This window comes from Rhinatrema bivittatum, chromosome 14 (genome assembly GCF_901001135.1).
Source record: "Rhinatrema bivittatum chromosome 14, aRhiBiv1.1, whole genome shotgun sequence".
In the NCBI taxonomy this organism is placed as follows: Eukaryota; Metazoa; Chordata; class Amphibia; order Gymnophiona; family Rhinatrematidae; genus Rhinatrema; species Rhinatrema bivittatum.
The window spans coordinates 37,107,458-37,130,798 of NC_042628.1; the positions used below are offsets into that span (position 1 = coordinate 37,107,458).

Genomic DNA, 23,341 nt, shown 5'->3' on the forward strand with positions numbered 1-23,341 from the left:
CCTGGGTGGGATGGATCCCTTAGGCTGGATCCAGAGGCACATAGAAAATAAGACCCTATCTGCAACTATTTCTCCATAGATAGTGTCGCACATCGGAGTTTCAGGGCTCCCTGTTGGGGGAAGCTTAACTTCAAGGCCTTTGTGCATTAACTCATGAACAAGCTCCTTTTTCCTAGTCTTTGTAAACAGCACTGGTAATCTCCACTATTTTAGCAGCAAAAATCACACTAAGAAGCATTGTGGTTTCCAGCTTATTTTACTGATAGTTGATAATTTGAATGAAGATTCTTTACAGGATTTAGATTTTAAATAAAGTTGATGAACAGTAATGAAAAAGAAAGATTAATACATTTGTGACCTCACTCTTCTAGCAGACTCTGAATCTCTTTTTGAGGCCCATTCCTTAACACTTATTTTCCCATAGATAAGCAGGCTGAATTAGCCATGCTCTCTGGGGACATCCTCCTGGGCGGCCTGACGCGGAATCTTCTCAAAGTATACAGAGCCGTTCCAGCGTGATTCCACTCCCCCATTCAGCTTTCATTTATCCCGCACAGCTCACAGTCATGCTTCTCTTCTTTCATGCATTTTTCCTATTTTTCTCTCTTCAATTTAACTTCCACACACTATAGTTTCTTCCATACTTTTAAGTGCTACTATGCCTCTGAAGGCACCCAGGTTCAAGTTCTGCCAATGTGGCAAAATTATGTCCTTTACTGCTTGACATAATTATTGCTACATTTGCTTAGGACTGGACCATGATCAGATCTCCTGCTGCAACTACAGCAGGATATCTCCGTGGGCCCAGAGGCAAAGGGCTGAAAAAATGAAGAAATTGAGGGGCAACCCGTCAGGTTCATAATTAAAAAAGCACCTAAAAACTTGGTTATTTAAACGCGCTTATCCAGAATAGATCCAAATGAGCATATCCTGAATAGATCTTCCCCTGTCATCCCAAAAGCCCCTCACAATGTGACCATTACATGCCTTATGTTAAGGTTTCTTTTTTGCTTTTGTTTATCTATATTTCTATACTGCATCTTGTTGATCCCCCTCCAGGTTTCTCCTCCCTGTTAATATGTATTTTCCAAGCTTAAATGTTTGAATGTAAACCGGTATGATGTCCTCACTAATACCGGTATATAAAAGTCTTAAATAAATAAATAAATATCCCCTGACCCATCGATCAATACAATCGTTACCGATGGAAAAGAAGAAAAAATCCACAACAGTTAGAAGATCTTCTTCTCTGGAGCCTCAGCCAAAAAGTAAGTGTTCTGAGGATTGCAACAGGGATAAAAATGGTTTGGGAGATAAAACTCCAAAAGCCCTAATTTCTCCAAAAATCCCTCAGGGGTAGCATTGGAGACAAAAACTGCCAAGCAGGGCAAGGACAAAGGCAAAGTGCATGACTCAGAGTCAATCGTCATACCCTGCGTATGAAGCATCCAGCCAGTCGAAGCATGCAGCGTCTAGTCATCCGACGCATGAAGCATCAATGTGTCCAGGGCACAGGGAGCCGACCTACCTGATGCTAGAACCGCCAACTCGATTGACGCATGAAGCATCAAATTGATCCACGCACGAAGCACAGAGACATTCACTGGAAGAACTGCATCGATGCTCCAAGAAAGATGCAATGCATTGACTGACGCACCTCCAATGCAAGTCCTTCCACTTCATGTATCCAGGAAGGGAACTTCGTCGACGTGGTCGAAGCATCACAAACTCAGGGACCAACCCACAGGACTTAAGCAAAATAATGACCAGACCTGCAAATAGTGTTTAATCAGGAGGAATTGGAAGTAAGTGCTGATGTAGACTCAATCCATCTTACTGACAATTCTTCCACTTCATCATCAAGAGACACTGTATACTTAGGATTCACAGGTATCAAAACACAAAAGGGAACAACCTCAGTTACACGAACCTTTGATAAAGAGACACAAATCCCACTGGGAGCCCCAGGGCCGATTCGCATTGCAAAGAGAACTGGCCTCCTCCATCCTTAGGGCAGCTCTACCAAAGAAGGCTCCATCCCTTACTAACTAGACATGCCTTACATCCCCCTCAAAGGAAAGGCTGCAGCTTTGCAGGCGATGACACAAATATAGGATGTTCTAAAGAATTTTTTTGCATCACTGCCAGACTCCCCTAAGGAACTGGATTCATCAAGTGAACCTGAAGACAACATATCCATAAGGTCGCTACCATCTTTCCCTCCAGAGGATGAATGGATGGCAGAAACCATGGTTCATGACCTCAGCCTGGCGGATTTGAGCAGGAGATAAATGTCCTGGCCTCTCCACCAACTTCTCCAGGATCATCGACTGATATCTTCCGATCCACCGGAAGGACAGCTTTGAACTATCTTCACCTCCTGAGGACTTGACATATTCCAGATTCATAGAGGTAGGCTCTTTCCTCAAAGTTGAAATAAGATACCAGATCCAAAGTCAGAAGTTCATGGAATATTGAAGATATTTGACATATATCATCAGAGCCCACGGCACTACAGTGCTAGAGGTCTTACTAGATAAGTCCTGAACTTCTCCTTTTTCGAATCCTACTATCTCTAGGAAAACAGTTCTAAAATTTAGACTACGCAAATCCGCCCACTATGGAGCAGTGCAATTACCGCATGCTTTGGTTGTTGAGTCATCAATGGAAAAAGCAAAGAAAACAAGACTGTACCAAACACACCCCCAGGTAAGGACAGCAAATACCTGGACGAATTTGGAAAGAAAATGTTTCAGGGTGCTATGCTGAATTGAACCGCACCAATTTTACATTACTCAGTATTTGTTTGAGCGTTTACAAGAATGGAAACAGGGAAAAGTCCCTCTAGTGCTGATGCACACATACAGGCTCAAATTAAATCAGATATAGAAGGTTTATACCATCTGATTAGAACAGTATATGAAGCCTTTGATATTTCTGCATGAATGTCAGCAACTGCCATAGTGGCACATAGAATTGCCTGGCTCAGAGCAAGTGCTATAAAGGACAATGTCCATGAAAAACTTGCTAACTTCTCTTGCAAAGGGGATAATATTTTGGGGGACAGGTTGCTAGCAACCATGTCGCAATTGAAAGAACAGAGCATAGCAGTATTATCGCTCACATTCCCAACGGAACAATACACCTTGAAGCGCTATTATTCCTACCAACGTCCATTCTACCAATGCCAACAATACAGACCATTTACTCCTTATCGTGCACCAATTTACCAATCACAGAGACGGCAAACTCAGCAACCACAGGCAAGAAATATCCAAAGAATACCATGCCAGTAGAAGCAGGCACAAGGCCTGAGCAGGATGAATTAGCCATGCATCCCCACCCTCCTCCCTGGACAGCTTATACCTTGATTCTATCTCTGTCCTATTCTTTCTCAGTTTGCTGCACGTTTATGCTTTCTTTAACTGAACGGGGGGTGGGGGGGAAATCACGTGGGAATGGCTGCGCAGGAGCACAGAGCACAGCTCTGTATACTTTGAGAATATTCCGCGTCGGGCCACCCAGGAGGATGTCCCCAGAGAGCATGGTTAACACTGTTTAAGGTAAGCAAACTTGCTTATTTCCTTCTCCTTTCAATTACTCAAATTGCAGAAAGTGCACTCCTTCTTCCACACTCCCAAATTTATCACAGTTTTCTCCCCACTGTAGAATGGTTAGAATGTAGTCCTAATTATTCAGTTAGAACATAGCGAGTCCCATTTCTTCTGAAAGAGTTTAGATCACCCTTCTGAAAGTACCAAATGGGCACTCTCCGCTCAAGTATAGCCCACTAGAGTCAGGAGACAAAACACAGCTCTTGAACATTACCTTCAGTTCCTTCCCTCTGTTAATGGATAAGGATCTGTTCCTCTCTGATGAAATTTCCACTTTTCAGGCACTTACCAGATAAAAGATGCCTTGTAAAAGGTGGGCCAGGTGGTAGATTATTACATCATAGAATACACAACATATTTATTTATAAGCATATAAGTTTTTTTTCTTTTAAGTATGAGAATAAGCAATAAAAGCATACAAGATTAGATTTTTGCCTTAAGAATATATACAAAGATACTTCCCCATCACAGTTTCCAGTGTGTGTCTTATATATCTTGGAAAATCGGAAACACAGTGCTGGGAAATCAGGAAGAGTTCATCAGTCACTTTTAATATCCAGCAAATTTTTCTTCTGAACTGTTCTTTCTCTGATTACAACCTGTCTGTCTAAAGCTGTTTTTTTTATGTTAGGTCAGAAGAATTATGTCCCAGTTTTTTTTCTCTGGGCTACACCCATATGTTCTTGTCATGGGCCGAGTCCTCAGCTATCTGTCTATTCATATCAGCAACAGGTGTGGCTAGATTGCTGATATACTGTTTTCCCTGATATCTGCACCATTAACCTCATGAGTAGCTGCTTGTTGATATATCTGATCTCATCACTTCTCGGCCTTTTGGCTAAGATCTAGTATCTTATTACAAGCAAGCCAAGAAAAATGTCATGTATATATTCTCAGAACTTAAAAGGACTTATGTTAAGCAATTACACTACTAATATTAGTGATTATCTTTTTCCATTAATTTCTATCACAATATAAAGTTCTTCACTTAAAGTAAATAGCTCCTTTAAATAATTTTTCCGCATGCCTCCTCTCCCAATATATTTGATTCCCTGGTGCCTAGGGCATTCCGTTCCAGGAAGAACAAAAATTATACTTTGACTCAAAAGGGAGAAAACCAAAATGGATACAGGAAGGGTGGAAAAACTTCCTTGCCTCCAAACTGAGGAGATAGTCACTGAAAACAGACAACTTCTCTGCATCAGGTCACTGACTGAACTATCTGCTGGAGGTGAGATAGGAAACAGCAGAATCTTCCCTCCCACTTGATCTAACCTTACACAGGGGCGCCCCAATCCTCTGTGAAGGGATACCAAGGCTCTCATAAAAATTGGCCTACAAGAGTAAAAAGCAATCTGAAGTAGGTCAGGCTTACAGGCTGACGTTCAAAGGGCAAAACGGACAACTCCTCTGAAATGTTAGCAAAAAATAAACAGGAAATGAATAGCTCCTGTCCTCTTGAAAAGTTAACTGAAAACTCACATCCTAAAATGGTGCCTAGGGTTGACAAGCTGCTAGAGCACACCATGTGCAGCATCCACATGGGGGAGCAAAATCCAAATCACTCTTCACTAAATCTCTCTGAACCTTCCCAGCCAGTTAGTACCTTCTGGTAAGGAAATAAGAGGTTCCTTACACCTGCTACTGATAATTTGTAACCTATCATTCAGATCTGCCTCTATACTTGAGGACTCAAGCATAGCAAATGTAATGCCAGTTTTCAAAAAGGGCTCCAGGTCTGATCCAAGTGACTACAGACTAGTGAGCCTGATGTTAGTGCCGGGTAAAATGGTGGAGGCCATTCTTAAGAGTACAATTATTGGTCATTATAAATAAACATGGCTTAATGAGGAAGAGCCAGCATGGATTTAGCAAGGGAGGTCATGCCTTGCTAATTTAATAGAATCTTTTGAAGGTGTGAATAAGCATTTGAGTAAAGATGAGCTGATAGTGTATTTTACATTTTTAGAAGGTACTTTATAAAGTCTCTTATGAGAGATTCCTCAGAAAACTAAGAAGTCGCAGGATAGGAGGCAAAGTCTTACTGTAAATTGGTAACTGGTTAAAAGATAGAAATGAAGAGTTGAACTAAATGGTCATCTTTCCCAATGGAAAAAGTGATCTGGAGATCTGTACTGGCACAAGTATTTTTTACTATTTTTTTAATGATCTGGAAAAGGGATTAGATTTCCAGGCAGACTGTAAGGAACTGCAGAAGGACCTTGCCAGACTGGGGAACTGGGCATCTAAATAACAGATGAAATTGAATGTGGACAAGTGCAAAGTGATGCACTAACTGTAGATACAGTGCTGGGGTCTGTATTAGGAGTCACCACCCAGATGACCGTGATTAATACATTGAAATCTTCAGCTTGGTGTGCGGGTCAAAAACACAGAATGTTAGGAATTATTTGTAAAGGAATTGAGAATAAAACTATGATTATTATTTTACCTCTGTATGGAATTGCATCTTGAGTATTGTGTGCTCTTCTGATGTCACATCTTTTTTTCCAACCGTGTTACTTTTAACCAGTAAACTGAGCTGCTCTGATCTGTCACATTTCTTTTTCAGGTAGTTATTTTGGCAATGTTTTGTTTTCTTTTAACAGACCAGGACACTGAGTGGAGGTGGTTTTACAATGGCTGTGTACTTTGACCACAGAATAGAAGCTCCAGAGACAGCTGGGTCTCCTTCTCATATAGCATGGCACAGTTTTCATCCACTGTTGGCCGTTACTTCATTTAGCACTACCTCAGGGGGAAGTGTGGATATTTACCTGGAGCACGTGAGTATCAGTTCACACTATGAGAGGGCTTTGCATTATTCATGATGAATTTCACAATTTTAAAAGTGAGAGAGCTGGTTGTGGACCTGCACAGGTGCTGCATAAGGTTCCATCCTTGTCTGTACTACATAATTTTGTCAATACATTTCATCCCTGACCTACAGCGTACTCTGAAAGATTCCTTTTTAATATTGCTAGCATTACTATTAATAACATTTATATAGTGCTGTACAGACACATAGAGACAGTTCTTGCTCCATGGTGCTTACAGTCTGGTCAAGACAGAGAGAAGACAAACATGAGGTTTCAGAATTGCATTATTATTATAGAAACTGATGAAAAAATGAGATCGTGATCAGGGGGAACCACTTTAGAATTTAAAAGCTATCTAAAAGGATGGGTTTTTAGGCAGGATTTAAATGGGCCTCTTTTAACTGAGCTAAAGATTTTTGCCTTTTAAAAGGCTATATGAGAAAAATAGGTAATGGGGTGTGTAGAAAACTAAGATACATTAACATTTGAAAGGCTGCTTTAACTATACCAATTGACGTAAGAAGTTACATAGAACATGATGGTAGATGACCATATGGCTCATCCAGTCTGCCAGTCCACATCTCTTGCTCAACATTATAGTTCCTTTCTATCCCTTAGAGATTCTCTGTGAGTATTTCATGTTTTCTTGAATTCTGATGCTGTCCTTATCTCCATCGCCTCTTCAGGGAGGCTATTCCATGCATCCACAACACTTTCTGTAAAACATAGTAACATAGCACATAGACTTAGTTTTTGTGTACTTGTCAGGTTCTTATGACCTGGATTGGCCACTGTTGGAAACAGGATGCTGGGCTTGATGGACCTTTGGTCTGACCCAGTATGGCATGTTCTTATGTCAGCAGAAAAAGACTCAAGTGGTCCATTAAGTCTGCCAAGCAAACTTCTTTTTTTTTTTTTTTAAATATTCTTAGGGTAATTGTTGCTCTATGCAGGTTATTGTAGTCCACACAGGCTCACCTCACTTTTGATTGCTTCTGAGTTTGCCCCCCTTTCTTCCTCCTCCTATGACCCTTGTTCCAGAGCTGCCATTCCACTCAGAGACCCATCTCCTGTGCATTTTTTCCTTAAAGGTATTTATTTATACATTTCAATACCACTTATCAGATTTCCTAAGTGGTTCACAATAATACATTTACAATAGTAAAAAATTAAAAGAAATAAATATTGGCTTCTTTCCCTGTACATACCAGGATCAGTCCAGATGGTGGGTTATGTCCCCCGTCCAGCAGATGGAGTCAGAGCAAACTTTGGAGGGCGCTGGCATATAAACCCGTGCGCCCTCCCTAGTACTCAGTATCTCTCTGACTCCAGCAGATGCAAGTAGGGGAACCTGGTGCTTCCCCTGTGTTTGGTGGACTTCTCCACACTCTATTTTGCTTTACTTTGACTTTCTCTTAGGTTGGATCAAGTCAGTTGTCGCACAGTTAGTTTAAAAAAAACAAACAGGTGGCCAGTTTCTGTCACTGGCGCTCTTGATTTCTCCCCTTGCAAGCAGGACTGTTCTCTCCTGTCTCTTTCATTTTGGGGGTAAATCTTGGTTTATTTTTCAGCTTGGATCCTCTCCGCGGGGTTAGGGCGTTGGATGCTGGTGGGGCCAGCCTCTCCACTTCATGCTGCAGTGTTCTGCCTCGGCCCCAAGACGCAACATTCCCCGGGGCCGTCGCAGCAGGGAGGTCACGTGCCCCTGCTGCTCGCTACGGGGGTGAGAGAGTGAGCAGAGGCGGTTCTTTTGCCTGCTCCTCCCGCGGCGCTGCCTTCAAGCCAGCCTCCCGCTTCTGCCTGTCCCTCCCCCGGGCCTGGCTACCATGCCGCGTTCCGTTCGCTGTCCGTCTTGCGGCGGCCCGGGGTCGAGAGGACCGTGGGGGGGGCTTTGTCGCAGGTGTCTCCCCGGGGGGGAGAGCACCTCTGCGCTCCTGCCGACCTCTTCTTCGCTCTCCCTGGAGCGCCGCGAGCCGCAGGCGTCTGCTCCAATTTTGGCACGAATGGCGGCCATTTTGGATTTGGAGGAGAGTGCGTCTCTGCTGACAGAAGGGGAGCAGGGGGATTTTCTCGACATACCGCCGCCGATTCGGGACCGGTTCCCGCCCAAACCTCTTTGGACTCTCAGAGGGACACACTTCCGGGGCGCCCCCCCCCCCCCCCCCCCCCCCCCCGCATTCTCGGCCAAACTCATTGTGCTGTTGTACAATGCCTACTTGCAGCGTTTGGAGCAGCCGAGGGGCTCGGCCCTGGATTCGCCTCCCTGCAAACTCCCTCGTTTGGCGGACGCGGCGGGGGCACCCCCTGGACCCTCGGGAGGTGACATCTGGTCCGCTCAGACGGCCCCCAGGCCACACTTCGTCCTCCCCCTGGTGGGGGGAGTAGATCATCTTCTGGACCTGGGGGGGGGATTCGGGCTCACCTCACGCGGATGACCCTCTCCGGGCGTTTCATCTGGATTGCGATGATCCACGGGTTCTCCGTATTTCCCTGAGAGAGGAGCTGGATGATTTAATTCTCCATGTATTGCAGGAGCTGGACCTCGAGCCCCCCCCGCCGAACCATCAGGGCCCCCGGCGCCGATTGTCATCTCTTCCAGTAAAAAGGGGAATCCTTTACTGGCGGGACTGTGTCCCCTGGCTCTGTCTTTTCCAATACTCTTCCTTCCTGCAACTCTTGACGAGGGAATGGAATACCTCGGAGACCTCCCTCCGGGTTGGTTGGGCAATGGACAAGCTCTATCCTCTTCGGAGGATTTCCTCGAACTCCTCAAGGTGGACTCCGCGGTCTCAGCGGTCACCAAAAGGACCACGATCCCGGTCATGGGGGGTACGGCTCCCCAGGACCTCCAAGATCGGAAGCTAGAAGTTTACCTCAAAAGGGTCTTTGAGGTCTCGGCGCTTGGAGTCCGCGCAGCAATCTGCAGGTCCCTCACTCAGACGGCTGGACTCCGTTGGGTTCAGCAGCTTCTCACCTCTCAGCATTGCCGGCGGAGGAAGCAGCACAAGCAGACCTGCTGGAGGCCATATGCCTACAGGGCAGATGAGTTTCACAACCTGCTACGAGGCTTGGCGAGGATCATGGTTTCTGCGGTCTCGGCTAGACGGCTCCTGTGGCTTCGCAGCTAGGCAGCGGACTCCTCTTCCAAATCCAGCTTGGGCTCCCTTCCCCTCAAGGGTAAGTTCCTCTTTGGCGACGACCTCGATCAGATCATCAAGTCGCTGGGAGAAAACGCGGTACACCGACTCCCAGAGGACAGACAGCAGCCTTATTGTTCGTCATGCCCGCACGCAGCACCGCTTTCGTGGCTCCCGTCAACAGGGGCCACGGACGCCTTCCTCCAGATCTCAGTTGTGGACCCGTTCCTTTCGTGACCGCAGGACTACTCGGGAGGGGTCGACACAGGGGGTGTCTCCCAAGCCCTCCCAATGATGCCAGGCCTGTCCACGCCCCGTTGCCCCGAATCAGGGGCCGCATCTCTCTCTTCTACGGGGAGTGGGCCACCATCACCGCAGACTGGTGGGTCTTGGATATTCTAAAGCACGGCTACGCATTGGAACTTGCACCCCAAGACACCGGTTCATCATTTCTCCTTGCGGGTCGAGTCACAAGCGGCTGGCGATGCAGCAGACCCTCGACAGGCTACTGGGTCTCGGGGCCATCTCTCCCGTCCCTATGGAGAGTTGGGCTCGGGCCACTATTCCATCGACTTCGTGGTACCCAAGAAGGACGGAGCTCATTCTGGACCTCAGGGAAGTCAACAGGACACTTCGGGTATCCCGCTTCCGCATGGAGAACTCTCTGCTCTGTCAGAGCGTCGGTTCACCAGGGAGAGTTTTCTTGCCTCCCTCGGCCTGACTGAGGCGTATCTTCACATACCGATCCTGGCGGCTCATCAGCGGTTCCTTCGCTTCAAGATTTTGAGTCAACATTTCCAGTTCCGGGCCCTTTAATTCGGCCCGGCTACGGCCCCCAGGACTTTCACGAAGATCGTGGTGGTAGTGGTGGCTGCGTGGCAACGGGAGGGTATTCTAGTTCATCCCTACCTGGACAACTGGCTCATCCAAGCGAAGACCTTTCCCCAGGGGCAGGCAGCAGTCGACAGGGTCGTTCAGCTTCGCCAGTCCCTCGGATGGGTGGTGAATTTCACCAAGAGCAACCTTCAACCCGCTCAGTGCTTGGAGTTCCTGGGAGCACGATTCGATATGGCTCAGGGCAGGGTCGTCTTATGTCGGGACAAAGCACAAGTCCTCTGGGACCAGATTCAGCGCTTCACAGTCCTCCCGGAGCCCACGGCCTGGGATTATCTTCAGATTTTGGGATCCATGGCTTTGGCCATAGACCTGATGCCTTGGGCTTTCGCTCACCTGCGTTCCTTGCAAGCCGCCTTGCTTGCCCGTTGCAAACCGGCGTCGAGGGATTATCAGGCCGTTCTCCCTCTTCCCCAGACTGCCCAGGACAGCCTGCGCTGGTGGTTCGCCCGGGACGTCTGGCCCAGGGTGTCTCCCTCGATCACGGATTGGGTGGTGGCCACCACCGATGCCAGCCTGAAAGGTTGGGGAGCAGTTTGTCAAGAGTTCAGCGCAGGGACAGTGGACACAGCAGCAAGCCTCCTGGTCGATCAATCGTCTGGAGACTAGAGCGGTACGGCTGGCCCTCATTCGCTTCCTTCCGCTCCTCCGGAATCGGGCGGTTTGAGTTCTATCAGACAACGCGACCACAGTAGCCTACGTCAACCGCCAAGGGGGCACGAGAAGCAGACCGTTGGCTCTCGAGGCCGCCCGCCTGATGGCATGGGCAGCGCTTTTCCTAACACGCTTGGCAGCCTCGCACATCGCAGGGGTAGACAACATCCAGGCAGACTACCTGAGCCGGCAGCCTCTGGATCCCGGAGAATGGGCTCTCTCCGACGAGGCGATGCCACTCATCAGTCGTCACTGGGGGACTCCTGTGAGGGACCTCATGGTGATGCTCCGCAATGCCAAGTTGCCGCAATTCTTTAGTCGACGGCGAGAGCACGGCGCAGAGGGAGTGGATGCTCTGGTGCTCCCCTGGCCGACCCGCCTTCTATGCTATGTCTTCCCACCGTGGCCTCTCGTGGGCAAGGTTCTAAGGCGGATAGAGTCCCACCCGGGGCCTGTCAGCCTGGTGGCCCCCGAGTAGCTGCGGCGCCCGTGGTTCGCGGACCTGCTCCACATTGCGGTGGACGGCCCCTTACGTCTTGCCCATCTTCCCCGCCTGCTGCATCAGGGACCCGTTTTTTTTCCAACCAGGCAGAACACTTCTGTCTTGCGGCCTGGTTTTTTGAACGGCAACTCCTCCAGCGCCAGGGATACTCGGCTCCAGTAGTCGCGACTCTCCTCAAAGCGCGTAAGCCCTCGACTTTGGTTGCTTATGCGCAGGTCTGGATGGTGTTCGAATCATGGTGCGCTGACCAGGATACGCAGGCAGGCGCGACTTCGGTCCCTCGGATTCTGGCTTTTCTTCAGGACGGCCTGGAGAAAGGGGTTTTTTCCTACAACTCTCTGCGAGTCCAAGTCGCAGCCCTGGGTTCGTTCATTCGGACCACGGGACGGCAGGCCCTGTTGGCGCACGTGGATATATCAAGGTTCCTCAAGGGGGCGAAACACCTGCGACCACCGGTACAGTCTCCCTACCCTTTGTGGGATCTCAATATGGTCCTTCGGGTTCTTTCAGGGCCTCCCTTCGAACCATTGCGGTCCGCCACCTTCAAGGATCTGACTCTCAAGACTGTTTTCCTGGTGGTCATCGGTTCTGCGCGTCGCATCCCTGAGCTTCAGGCTCTCTCCTGCAGGGAACCCTTCCTCCGTTTCATGGACTCCGGAGTATCTCTGCGCACAGTGCCTTCATTTCTACCCAAGGTCGTCTCCACGTTTTCACGTGAACCAGACGGTAGAACTTCCGTCGTTTCCCAGCGATGCTCCCAGTCTCTCCGGCGTTTAGACGTCAAGCGCACTTTGCTCCGCTATCTCGGGGTCACCAACGAGTTCAGGGTCTCTGACCACCTGTTCGTCCTCTGGTACGGAGCGTGGAAAGGATCTCAGGCCACGAAGGCCACCATTGTGCGGTGGCTCAAGGAAGCCGTGGTGACCGCATGCATTGGAGCAGGTCGGGCCCCGCCAGTGGGGATCAAGGCTCAATCCCTCCGCGCCCAGTCGTCCTCTTGGGCGGAATCACAGTCCGTCTCCTCACAGGAAATCTGTCGGGCAACAATCTGGAAGTCCCTGCACACCTTTTCCAGACATTATTGCCTTCAATTACCGGATTCAGATTCCGGTTCTTTTGGCAGCAGGGTGATTCGAGCAGGGCTTTCAGGGGCCCACCCGAGTTAGGGAAGCTTTGGGACATTCCACCGTCTGGACTGATCCTGGTACGTACAGGGAAAAGAAAATTATTTCCTTACCTGCTAATTTTTGTTCCTGTAGTACCAAGGATCAGTCCAGACGTCCACCCGGGTATTGTTGTGACTCTGGGGAGTGCCTCTGCTCGATTTCGCTTCTTTCCCAGTGGGATGCGGGGTTCTGTTCTCTGCTCTTTGCTGTGACTGTTCTGCAGTTCTATTTGCAAGTTTCATGGTTAGTTTTATCAATTACAGTTTGGTTATACTTGATCCATCCTTTTCAGTTTATTGTTCTGGCTTTGATATTCTCGATACTGAGTACCTAGGGAGGGCGCACGGGTTTATGCCAGCGCCCTCCAAAGTTTGTTCTGACTCTATCTGCTGGACGGGGGACATAACCCACTGTCTGGACTGATCCTTGGTACTACAGGAATGAAAATTAGCAGGTAAGGAAATAATTTTCTTATCTCCCCTTTCCCTCCTTTCCTCTAGAGTATGCGTTTTTAGATTTTTAAGTCTGTCCATATATGGTTTATGATGGAGATCACTGACCATTTTGCTAGCTACCTCTGGTCTGTCTCGAACCAGTTTATAGAATTTTGAAGATATGGTCTCCAATATTGAACACAGTACTCTAAACAAGATCTCACCAAAAGCATTATCATCTCCTTTTTCTCTACTGGCTGTTCTTGTGCCCCAAGCATCCTTCTGGCTTTTGCCATTGCCTTGTTTACTTGTTTGGCAACCTTAAAATCATTAATTAACTCACAAATAGTAACAGATAAAATAAGGATTTAAACAGTAAATGCTAACTAGAAAAATTTCACTGTACTTAGTAGTGCCTGGGAAGGTCAGGAAAGGTGCCATTTTGTGCTCCTACCACGTAACAGGAGCTGACCAATGGCACCAGTAGCCTCTGTGACATAGTAAGGGCAAAGGCTATTGGCGCCATTTTGAGTACTGGCAGCCAATGGCCCGAGTTCAGGAGATCGCTCCTGGACCACCAGGGACTTTTGGCTTGGGAGGGGTCAGGAGGGTGGGGGGTTGTAGTTAATTAAATTTAAAGGGTTGGGATGGGGAATGGGGACAAAAAAAATGTTATGCCCTCCCCTAATTTGCTCCATAAGACGCACAAATGCCTGGGAACAGCCAGTTTAGCACACCAATTTTTTTTTTTAATTTTTCTGCTCTGAATCCTAGGTGCGTCTTATGGAGCGAAAAATTTGGTATGTAATAAAACATATAAAATATACATTATATAAAAATTTAAAACCTCTGATGTAACTACATACAAGTTGAATTAGCACAGTGAAACATTATTGTGGTCCCTTCCTCAGTAGTGTGCCTTCAGTACGGAAGCCTTGACTGTTGTGGACCAGAAGTTCCTATAGCAGTTGCGGCTCGGTGGTGAAGGCTTTAGCCCTCTTTTTGCCCCCCCCCCCCCCCCCCCCCCCCCTGTAGCCAGGACCTGTTTCCAAGAGAGGTTCAGTGGGTTAAGGCTTTAGCCTTCTCCCCCTGTTGTTGGGACCCATTTCTGTTCTCAGCCGGGGAAGGCTGAGCTCAGGTAAAAGTTTTTTTATATGTATGTATGTATGTATATGTGTATATGTATATATATATGTGTGTGTATGTATGTATGTACCAATTTGCTGTTATTTCCTATGCTTTTTTTCCTCATAAAATGAACTACTGGTATCCATATGGAGCATAACATTTATTTTTATAGTGCCATGAATATTCATAGCCCTGTACAAGACAACTTGCATTGTTATAGTGCCCAGAAACTTAACTGAAATTGTTGTAATCCGCGCATAGGAAAGTTAAGTGATTTTGTGCAAGGTCCAACAGTGGAGGTTGAAGTTTGTTGTATTAAGTTTTGCCTCTTCTTCATTTCCAGGGAGAACATGTGGCTGGTGCCCATTTAGAGCGGTCCTTCCAGGCTATGTGTCTCAGCTGGCACCCATCTAAGCGGATTTTGGCAGTCGGATGGGAGACAGGGGAAGTTGTCGTGTTCAATGAGCAAGACAAGGAGCAGCACATAGTGCCCCCCACCCATGTGACTGAGATTACAGTCCTGGAGTGGAGCACTAATGGTAGCCGCCTCGTGTCCGGAGATAAGGTGGGTAGGCAGATTTTGAAGCATGTGTGCCTACAATGTACAGTGGTGAAAACTGTTCATGTCCTGTACGTTCCTTTAATTTCTTTCATATGAGTGTTCAAATTATTCTGAATTTTTGTGGCTGTTTCATGTCACTGTCTTCAGTACTGCTTATGAAGTTGAAGAAAACGAAAACTGTATTTTATTATATAAGAAAGTTGCAAGTAAATAGATGCCTGAAAATGAAATAAATTCCTGTAGACCTAGACAGCCATTCATTTATTTCATATAGGCACACCGTACTGTATGTTTAGGATTGAAGATTAGTATGGATTTTCTGCCTGTTGGAATATTTTTTGTTTTCTTGCTGTGGGACTATTCTCTTTATTATGAGTGCTTTATTGTGAGTGCTGATCTAGAAAATGCCCAGGTATCTCTAAAAATCAACCAGTGATGCCAGCCGAGCCCCGAAAGAGATGCCATTAGTGCTGCAACTGGCCCAGGTTTGAGGAAAGATGCCACCAAGCCTGGGCAGAGCCACCGCTGTGGCTACTCCTGATCCTGAGAAGAAACACAGTTGATCCCAGGAGAGAAGCTGCCACTACTGCTGGGGCTCGCCAGAGCTGTGTAAAAGATGAGGCATGGGAGAGAGGTGGAGAGTGAAAGAGGAGACTGTTAGAAGAGCAGTTGGATGGGGGGCTCGGGGGGATTGGGATGGAAGTATGACAGGCTGAAGGGAGAACAACCGGTGGGAGGAAGGAAGCTAAAGGAAGGGGTGAGAAGTTTAAGAGAGAAAGCAAAGACATTTGACAAGTAAGTTGTACAGAAATAAATGAAAACAAATTGTTAGGTGCTAACCTTTTTATTGGACTGGCTTACAGGAGCTAACACACTCTTCATATCCAAACAGAATGAACAATAACACTCTGCCACCTTTGGCTGTGAATTAAAAAAAAAAAAAAAAAAGTCTCATGTTAATACTGAAGTGTTTAACCATTTTAACTTCAAATGTCTTATGTTACTGGATTTAGGTATGTAAAATATTAACTGTTTAAATGACTGAACGGTAAGTAAAGCCTTACCATTTAGTAAATTTTAATGTTAATATTTGCTGATGTGAGCTGGGGACCTGCTCAGGTTGGCCCATGCTTGTCTGGGTTTCCATTTTCTAGCATATTGCATGGTTTCCCACATTGGGGCAGATTGGGCTGCTGCTGGCCAACTTGGAGAGCAGGGGGGTGGAATGGGGAGCATGCAGCTATGTTCCTGTGGGGGCTCCCCCAAAGTTGCATGTGACTCACGTATTCATCAATCGAACCATTAGCCAATTAAACTTTGATAAATTAAACGGTTATGTTGTAAAATACCCTTTACATGATTGTTCTGACTTTTTTTTAGTATCCCGACATTAAGGTTATTGATGCAGTGGTTTGGTCTCAAAAAAATGTTCTCCCACAGAGGTGTTGCCTTGCTATTTTGTGCTTTTGCAAGAGTATTCTTGTCTCTAGTTTGACCAATGGCTTGTTTGGCCAATGTGTAGTATCCCTCTTCACGTTTTCTGCATTGAGTAATATAGATTACATTAGAGGAGAAACATAATTAGGAATCCATTACGCTGGATGTCCTTCCATGTGAGTCTTGGGAAATGTGCTTCTTTGATTCTTTTACATAAGCCATCTGCATGTTGTATTCCTGAATAGACAAACAGTTGGTGGTCCTTAGTCATTTAATTTTGCTGTATGGAAATGTTCTCTGTAACATTTATTTTTTTCTACACATGTATCTCTGTTTTAATGAAGGTGTGACTTTTGTCATTTATTTACTGAAAATTATTTCCGTTTCACTCTATCTCAAAATAGTAGGCAGAGTACAAAATAGAACATTCACAAACAAACCAACCCAAAGACTCCTAGATTAGTAAAAGTATAGAGACACACTTGTTCATCTTCAAAAGCTTGAGTAGATAATAGTACCTTTACCCTTTTTCCTCAACACTGTTTATTAAGGATCAGTTCGCATTGCATCTGGCAATGTATTCCAGATGGTGGGACCTGCAATTGAAAACACTCAATCTCTGGCCACTTACAAGGGTGACTCAATAAGAAGGAATATCCAGCAAACGTTTTCCCTGAGACCTCCACTGTATTGCATCCGTCGGTCTCAGACTGCTTCGACCTCTGTGCCTCACCTTTCTTCCTTCTCTCTCTCCTCAAGCCTCGGGAAGATGGCCGCTGTCACGTCTTCATGCCGCTCTCTCCGGTGTCCCCGGATTGGTGACAGTGTTCACCATGATTTTCCTGAGGGCCTCCTAGGGTGTGCACGTGCACACCATCCACGTCAGGGCGGGAACCGCGGGGGCATTCCCTCCGAGTGACGTCATCACATCCTGGTATTTAGCCTGCCCTTCGTTTGCTAACAAACTGAATTAGCAAGGATTGGATTGGCCCCCGGTCTAAGCTGCTCTGCTCTGCTTCCCAGCTACCGCAGGAAGCTCTCTCTGCCCTTCGGGGTATTTCTTCACTAACCTGGGTACCCGCTCCTTGGGGGCCCTTCTGCTCTTTCAGGTACCTATCTTGGGATACCGGGTACTCGCTCATCGAGGGCCTGCTCTCCCTAATCTGGTGCTTGCCAAGACCTTCAACTATACAGCTTCTGCTTCAGTGAGTACTAACCCTTTGTCTGTGTCTACATCCAGGACCTGTCCCTGGTATGCCGCGCTGCCTATCTCCTACTCGAGTGTGAGACTGGTCTCCTCTGCTGAGGACCCCTGGACTACTTCACTGGGTTACCTCCACTGCTGCCCGCTCCCCAGGCAGTGCCATCGAGCTGTACAATAAATACAACTTCTCTGTGTCTGCGTGTATAGAGTCTAGCCTAGTACTGCGGTTCCTCTCGGGGCTCTTCTCCGTGGGAGTGGCCATCATCGCAGCACCCAAGAATCCACTCCAACTCCTCATAACCATAACACACTGCCATAATGGTGGATACATTTTTAGGGGTGAGCACAAACTATATAAGGGGCCTTATCATTAAGAGCTGTAAAAACCAACATCAGAATCTTCTTGCCCTTGCTCAGTTCTGTATTTGCTTCACAGAAAAATGCAGCATCTAAAACTTGACTTTCTGTTTAAGAAACATAGAAATGACTGCAGGAAAGGACCAAATCATCCATTCAGTCTGCCCAGCAAACTTATGCCAGTATCTGTGCAGGTTACCCCCATGCTTATCAGTTTCCCAGACCATAAAAGTCAGGGCCCTCGGATGCTGTTTGAATCCAATTTCCCTTAACTGTTGCTGTGGAAGCAGAGAGCAATATTGAACCTATTGCAACTGTTGGAGTTGGTCATAAAAGTATTTGAGTGCCTTCAGCACCACAGTTTTTTATTTTTAGCTTTGCTTCATATAAAGCGAAGATCATTAGATTGAACTGAATGTCTGTCTGATGCAGTGTTTGTGTATCCCTTCCTTTTAACTTGGGGACAAATGCAGGTGACACTGGCTCTGATCAAACCACTCTGCAGTTGCAGTCTGCAGCAGCAGGGAACTAACTGGCTCCTCCCAGCACTTTACCTACAAGCTTCCAGTTTTCCAGAGATGCCCCTTCCATCCTTTCCAGTGCCATTGAGCACAGTTTCTCCAACTCTGCCACAGCAGAGGAGAGGAGTCAGCCAAAGGCCCAGCAGCAGTTGCTGCCTAATTCTGGGAGCAGTTTTTGATGGCCTTGAGACTTGAAGTCCAGTCCTTCCTTCCAGAATGGATCCATATCACCAGGGACAGGTGGGTTCTGAAACTTGTGGAGTCTGGATCCCGCGTGCACTTCTGACTCCTTCCAATCCCTCTCTGCTCAGCTGAAGTTGGAAATAGCCTCTCTCCTTCAACATCAGGAGATCAAACTGAGGATTGTGGCTAGGGGTTCTATTCCCAGTACTTTCTAAGCCCCAAGAATTCAAGGGGATTGAGTCCTGGTCTTGGATTTATGAAAGCTGAATGGATTGTTATTCTGAGAGAGATTAAGTTGAATTCCCTCCAGATGATTCTGCCCATCATTCAACTAAGGGATTTGGACGTGTGCCCTAGATCTGAAATGGGTACATTCATTTTTACCCTGCCCATCAAACGTTCCTCAGGTTTGTGGTGAAAGATGTGCACTACTGGTACAAGGTACTCCCAATTAGCCTCCTGGTAGCATCTGATGCTTTTGTGCTAGACTGGAGCGCTGGTCTACTCTGTGCATATCCACCAATTCCTCTTATTTGCAGGACTGTCCAGAAGCTTCTTCAGGATAAGAGGGTAATCTTCATACTACTGGCCTGGCTGTGGCAAGTTTGATATCTGTATCTCGTTCATCTGTCCATGCGGTTTTCAGTTCCATTGTGGATGTGTCCAATTCTTATCACTTAGCAGGATGGCAAGCAATGCCATCTAAACATGATACTTTGGCCCTTACAGTATGGATATTGAATGTGCAGTGATCTTCTCTTTACTCCTTTCGAAGGCGTTGAAGGATGTGCTGATTTCAGCCAGAAAACCTTCAGCTTAGAAGATCCTGCAGTTTCATGTGGTAAAGGTTTTGGCATGTCGTAGGACAGGCAGCTGGATTCCTTCTCCTGTGGCTGGAGGGACTTTTCAATATCTGGTTTTCTTCTTGGACTGAAGTGCAAGAAAGGACTGTGGCATTCCTTTTTTTTTTTTCCCAAATATATTTATTGAGTCTTCCATCACATACAAACAATTAAGGTGGTAAATTATTAACCAGATTTTGAGCAAATACACCTTTTGATAACCATCTAACTAGTTAACTCACAATTTTTTTCTTTCTGCTTACAGAATACTTAACCACTCATTCATCCCATTCATACCACAGCCATCTCCCAACCTAGAGAAGTGCCAATTGTATAACCATTGTTTGTTTTACAGTATATTATATGCTTTTTTTCCTATAACAAAAAATAACTTTTATATTGCAATAAAGCTTTTTTACTATTACTTCTGTGTCTCATTTGTTCCATAATTGCAAATGTTCTCATACATGAAATACAGGTAGTTCATCATTATGCCAATGGGAAAAAAATATTTTCTTTGCCAGAGTTAAAGCAATACTAACCAGCCTTCCATTGTCAGCAGGCATTGCTAAGGACTTGTCAGATAAGTACAGATAGGACATTTTGCCATCTCAGTTAACAACATCTTTTCCTAACAGGCGATTCAGAAAACCATAAACCTGTTTCCAAAAAGCTTCCAATTTGTGACATTTGATAAGCATATGACAGAATGGCCCTTTTTGAGTATTATACTTTAAGCAAAGGTCTAAGTCCCATAACTGCATTTTAACTCTCAAAATCCTAGTGATTATAGATTCTGTGAAGTATTTTGAATTGAGTTTCTCTGAGACGCTGTGTTGAGAGATCTGTACAAAGCATCAAGCATCAAAAATTGCTTTAATATCAATATCTTCTAATTGAAAGCCTAGGTCTGCCCCCCACAGTTGTGCTAGTTTACCAAATTATTTATTCTGACACCCCTTTTTAATATGTAACATCCAAAAACCTAGTTTGTTAAACTTAGGTACAGTTTCTATAAAAGTTTCTGTTAGACAACACGGGTGGCCGCGGTTGGCCCCTCTTACCTCTGGCTTGGGTGTCGGCAGCCGCGCTGTGGCAGGGAGTCACTCCCGCCACAAGCCTCTGGCCTTCTCCATGCCTGCAAGCCCTGCCGCAGGATCAGCGCAGCACTCCGCGGTGGCAAGGAAGATTCCCAGTCCTCCTCTTTGTGGCACCAGGCCGCAAGCCTCCGTTGCTGCAACCCACGTCGGGCAGGACGCTTGGCCATGCCTCCAGAGCTGTTCTTAAAGGGACAGGCCACCTTGACACAACCCAGCCTTTTAGATGACATCAGGACCCAGGTACTATTTATGGGAACCTCCTCTTCCTGTTCCTCAACTTGGCAATGAGTCTGCTTCACTTCCTGTGAGGTCTGTGGCACTTGTGTGGTATTGCTTCCCTGCTCCTGCCTTCCGTGTCCTGCTCCTGCCTTCCATGTCCCTGTCCTGCTCCTGTTCCCCTTCTCCTGCTTCTTGGACAGATCTCCTGGCTTCTGACCTTGGATTGGCTCCCGATGACTCTTGGCTTCTGACCTCGGACTGGCGATTGGTGATTCTCTTGGCTCCTGATCTTGGATTGGTGATTGGCGATCTTCTGTCCTCGGACTAGCGATTGTCGATCCTCTGGCTTCTGACATCGAACTGAATATTGACGATTCCTTCATCTCCTCATGGGCCCACCTAAGTTCAGTAGGCCCCATGTACCCAAGGGCTCAACCTGCGGGGAACGGGGTTGGTATTAGTGAAGCTCCAGCCGCCCCTTGCTTCAGTTCAAGCCTTGCCTCCCGACGGTGGGGACCTGTTGGGATTCACTCCTTCAGGTAGTGCCAACTCCCCCTCGGGCAAGAGGTCCACGTTCTCTTCCATCCTCACAACAACAGTTTCTTCATCATCCAAAAACTTGATTTTCTCTATATCTCTAGCTATTATGCTCGTGCAGTAATGCCTGACTTGCAAATATGCAAAAAAAAAAAAATGTTATTGGAGATATCCCAAGCTTCTTGTAGTTGTTGAAATGAATATAAACAATCCTGTTTAGGTTGTACTAATTGTCCTAAACAATATAATCCCTTCTCTTTCCATTTCTGAAAGACAGCACTTTCCCTTCCTGCAGAGAAGTCTGGATTGCCTATCGTATATAAGAAAGGTGAAATCTGACTTGACCTGTGAAATAAATCTCTCCACCATCTCCAAGCATTTGTTAAAGCAACATACCAATATCACAGCCCTTCCCCAACAAGTTTCTCTGCTTTAACTGTGTAACAAGTTAGTGGGATGGTATGGAACAGCTAAAGCTTGCAAAATATTGTCAGCATCAAATTTATTATACAAGGATGCCCAATCTTGTATATAACATAGTAGTGGTGCTACATTATATATCCTCAATTCCAGCAGTGCTAGATTGCCTTGATTCTTTTCTACACAGATGCCATATAAATTAATCTAGCTCTCTTCTTTCTCCAAATAAAGGTGTTCACAACAAATTTGAAAGATTGAATCTCAGAAATTTTAACCCAAATTGGCAACATTTGTATATAGTATAATATTTTTGGAAAAATTACCATCTTTATTACTGCACAGTGATCCATCAGTGACAAGGGAAAATCCATCCATCTATTGAAAAGGGATTTTATCTTAACCAATGTATGTAGAATTTTAAATTGGTATAACTCTCTCTTTCTGAGTACAAGTGAACCAAACTCCCAGATCTTTTAATTTGGCTAAATTCCATTTTAGGGGAAGGTGCTGTTGAGTCGTGCTACAAAATGGCCGCCTAACCTGTCTGCTCCGCAAACCCTAACAGCAATAAAGGCAATTTCTATAGCGAGCTCAACCCCTTTTTTACACAGATTGTGTGCCCTGGCTGCGAGAATGGCTCAAGATGACTTCTCGAAAGCAAACGACTGATCTAAAGCAATTCTCCTTCAGCAAAGTGCCTGAGGAGCTTTCGATGGCGGGAGAGGAACAGGCCTCAAAGCCACCAGACAACGCTGACGATGGGGCGGGCATGCTCGACCTCCCTGCAGGCTTATCCGATCATTACAATGAGGGCACTTACGCGGACCTACCGACCCGTTCGGAGATACGGAACTGGTTTATGGAGCTGAGGGCGGATCTCGAGGCCCACAAGACGGAGCTACTAGCGTCCATTACTAAAGTGAAAGAAGATCTTTGCACCATGGGACATCGGGTGGACGAATTAGATGCCTGAGCTGATAACCAAAGTTAGTTAATGGACACCCTGGTATCCCAAACTAAACAAGCCAACTTGGAGATAGAAGCTTTATCGGATAAGGTGGAGGACATCGAGAACCAGTCGCGACGGGCTAATCTACGCTTTCGGGGGGTGCCGGAGACGGAACAATATCAGGACTGTGAGCAAACTGTTATCATGATATGCAAACACCTACTAAATAATCATCCACAGGCTTCGGCACTGGACAAGGGAGAGCCCAAAATTGATTTGGAAAGAGCACGCCGGACATTGGGTCCTAAAGGAGATAACCAACCCTGAGATATCATAGTAAAGTTCCACCATTTTAAGATCAAGGACAAGATTATTCAAGCTGCACGTGCCCATCCTGAATGGCGTTGGCAGGACTTAAATATTTCCATTTACAATGACTTGGCTCCTACAACTCTGCAAAAATGTTACCAATTGCGTGAAGTGACTGTAGCGCTGCGCCAAGCAGAAATTCGTTATCGGTGAGTATTCCCATTTGCGCTAATATTTCAATTTAAAGGGATCTCATAAGGTGAAGACCTTGGCAGAAGCGGCGGATAGTTTCCTGCAGACGGGCCTGGAGGCCACGTTTGCCACGACGGCTAAGCCAACCTCAGCATTACCGA

General features: G+C 46.3%; 1 protein-coding gene across 5 annotated transcripts in view; it reads left to right on the forward strand.

Moving 5' to 3' along the window:
* The window catches only part of IFT140 (intraflagellar transport 140), a 298,079-nt gene that overhangs the window by 4,249 nt on the left and 270,489 nt on the right, over positions 1-23,341 (forward strand). For 4 of the 5 annotated variants that reach the window (XM_029577418.1, XM_029577414.1, XM_029577415.1 and 1 more), the window contains exons 2-3: positions 6,224-6,400; positions 14,692-14,913. In XM_029577418.1, coding sequence (XP_029433278.1) covers positions 6,254-6,400; positions 14,692-14,913 — 369 coding nt within the window. In that variant the 5' untranslated portion in view covers positions 6,224-6,253. Of the gene's footprint in view, positions 1-4,726; positions 4,846-6,223; positions 6,401-14,691; positions 14,914-23,341 lie in introns of those variants that run through there. The other variant, XM_029577416.1, reaches the window with a different exon arrangement.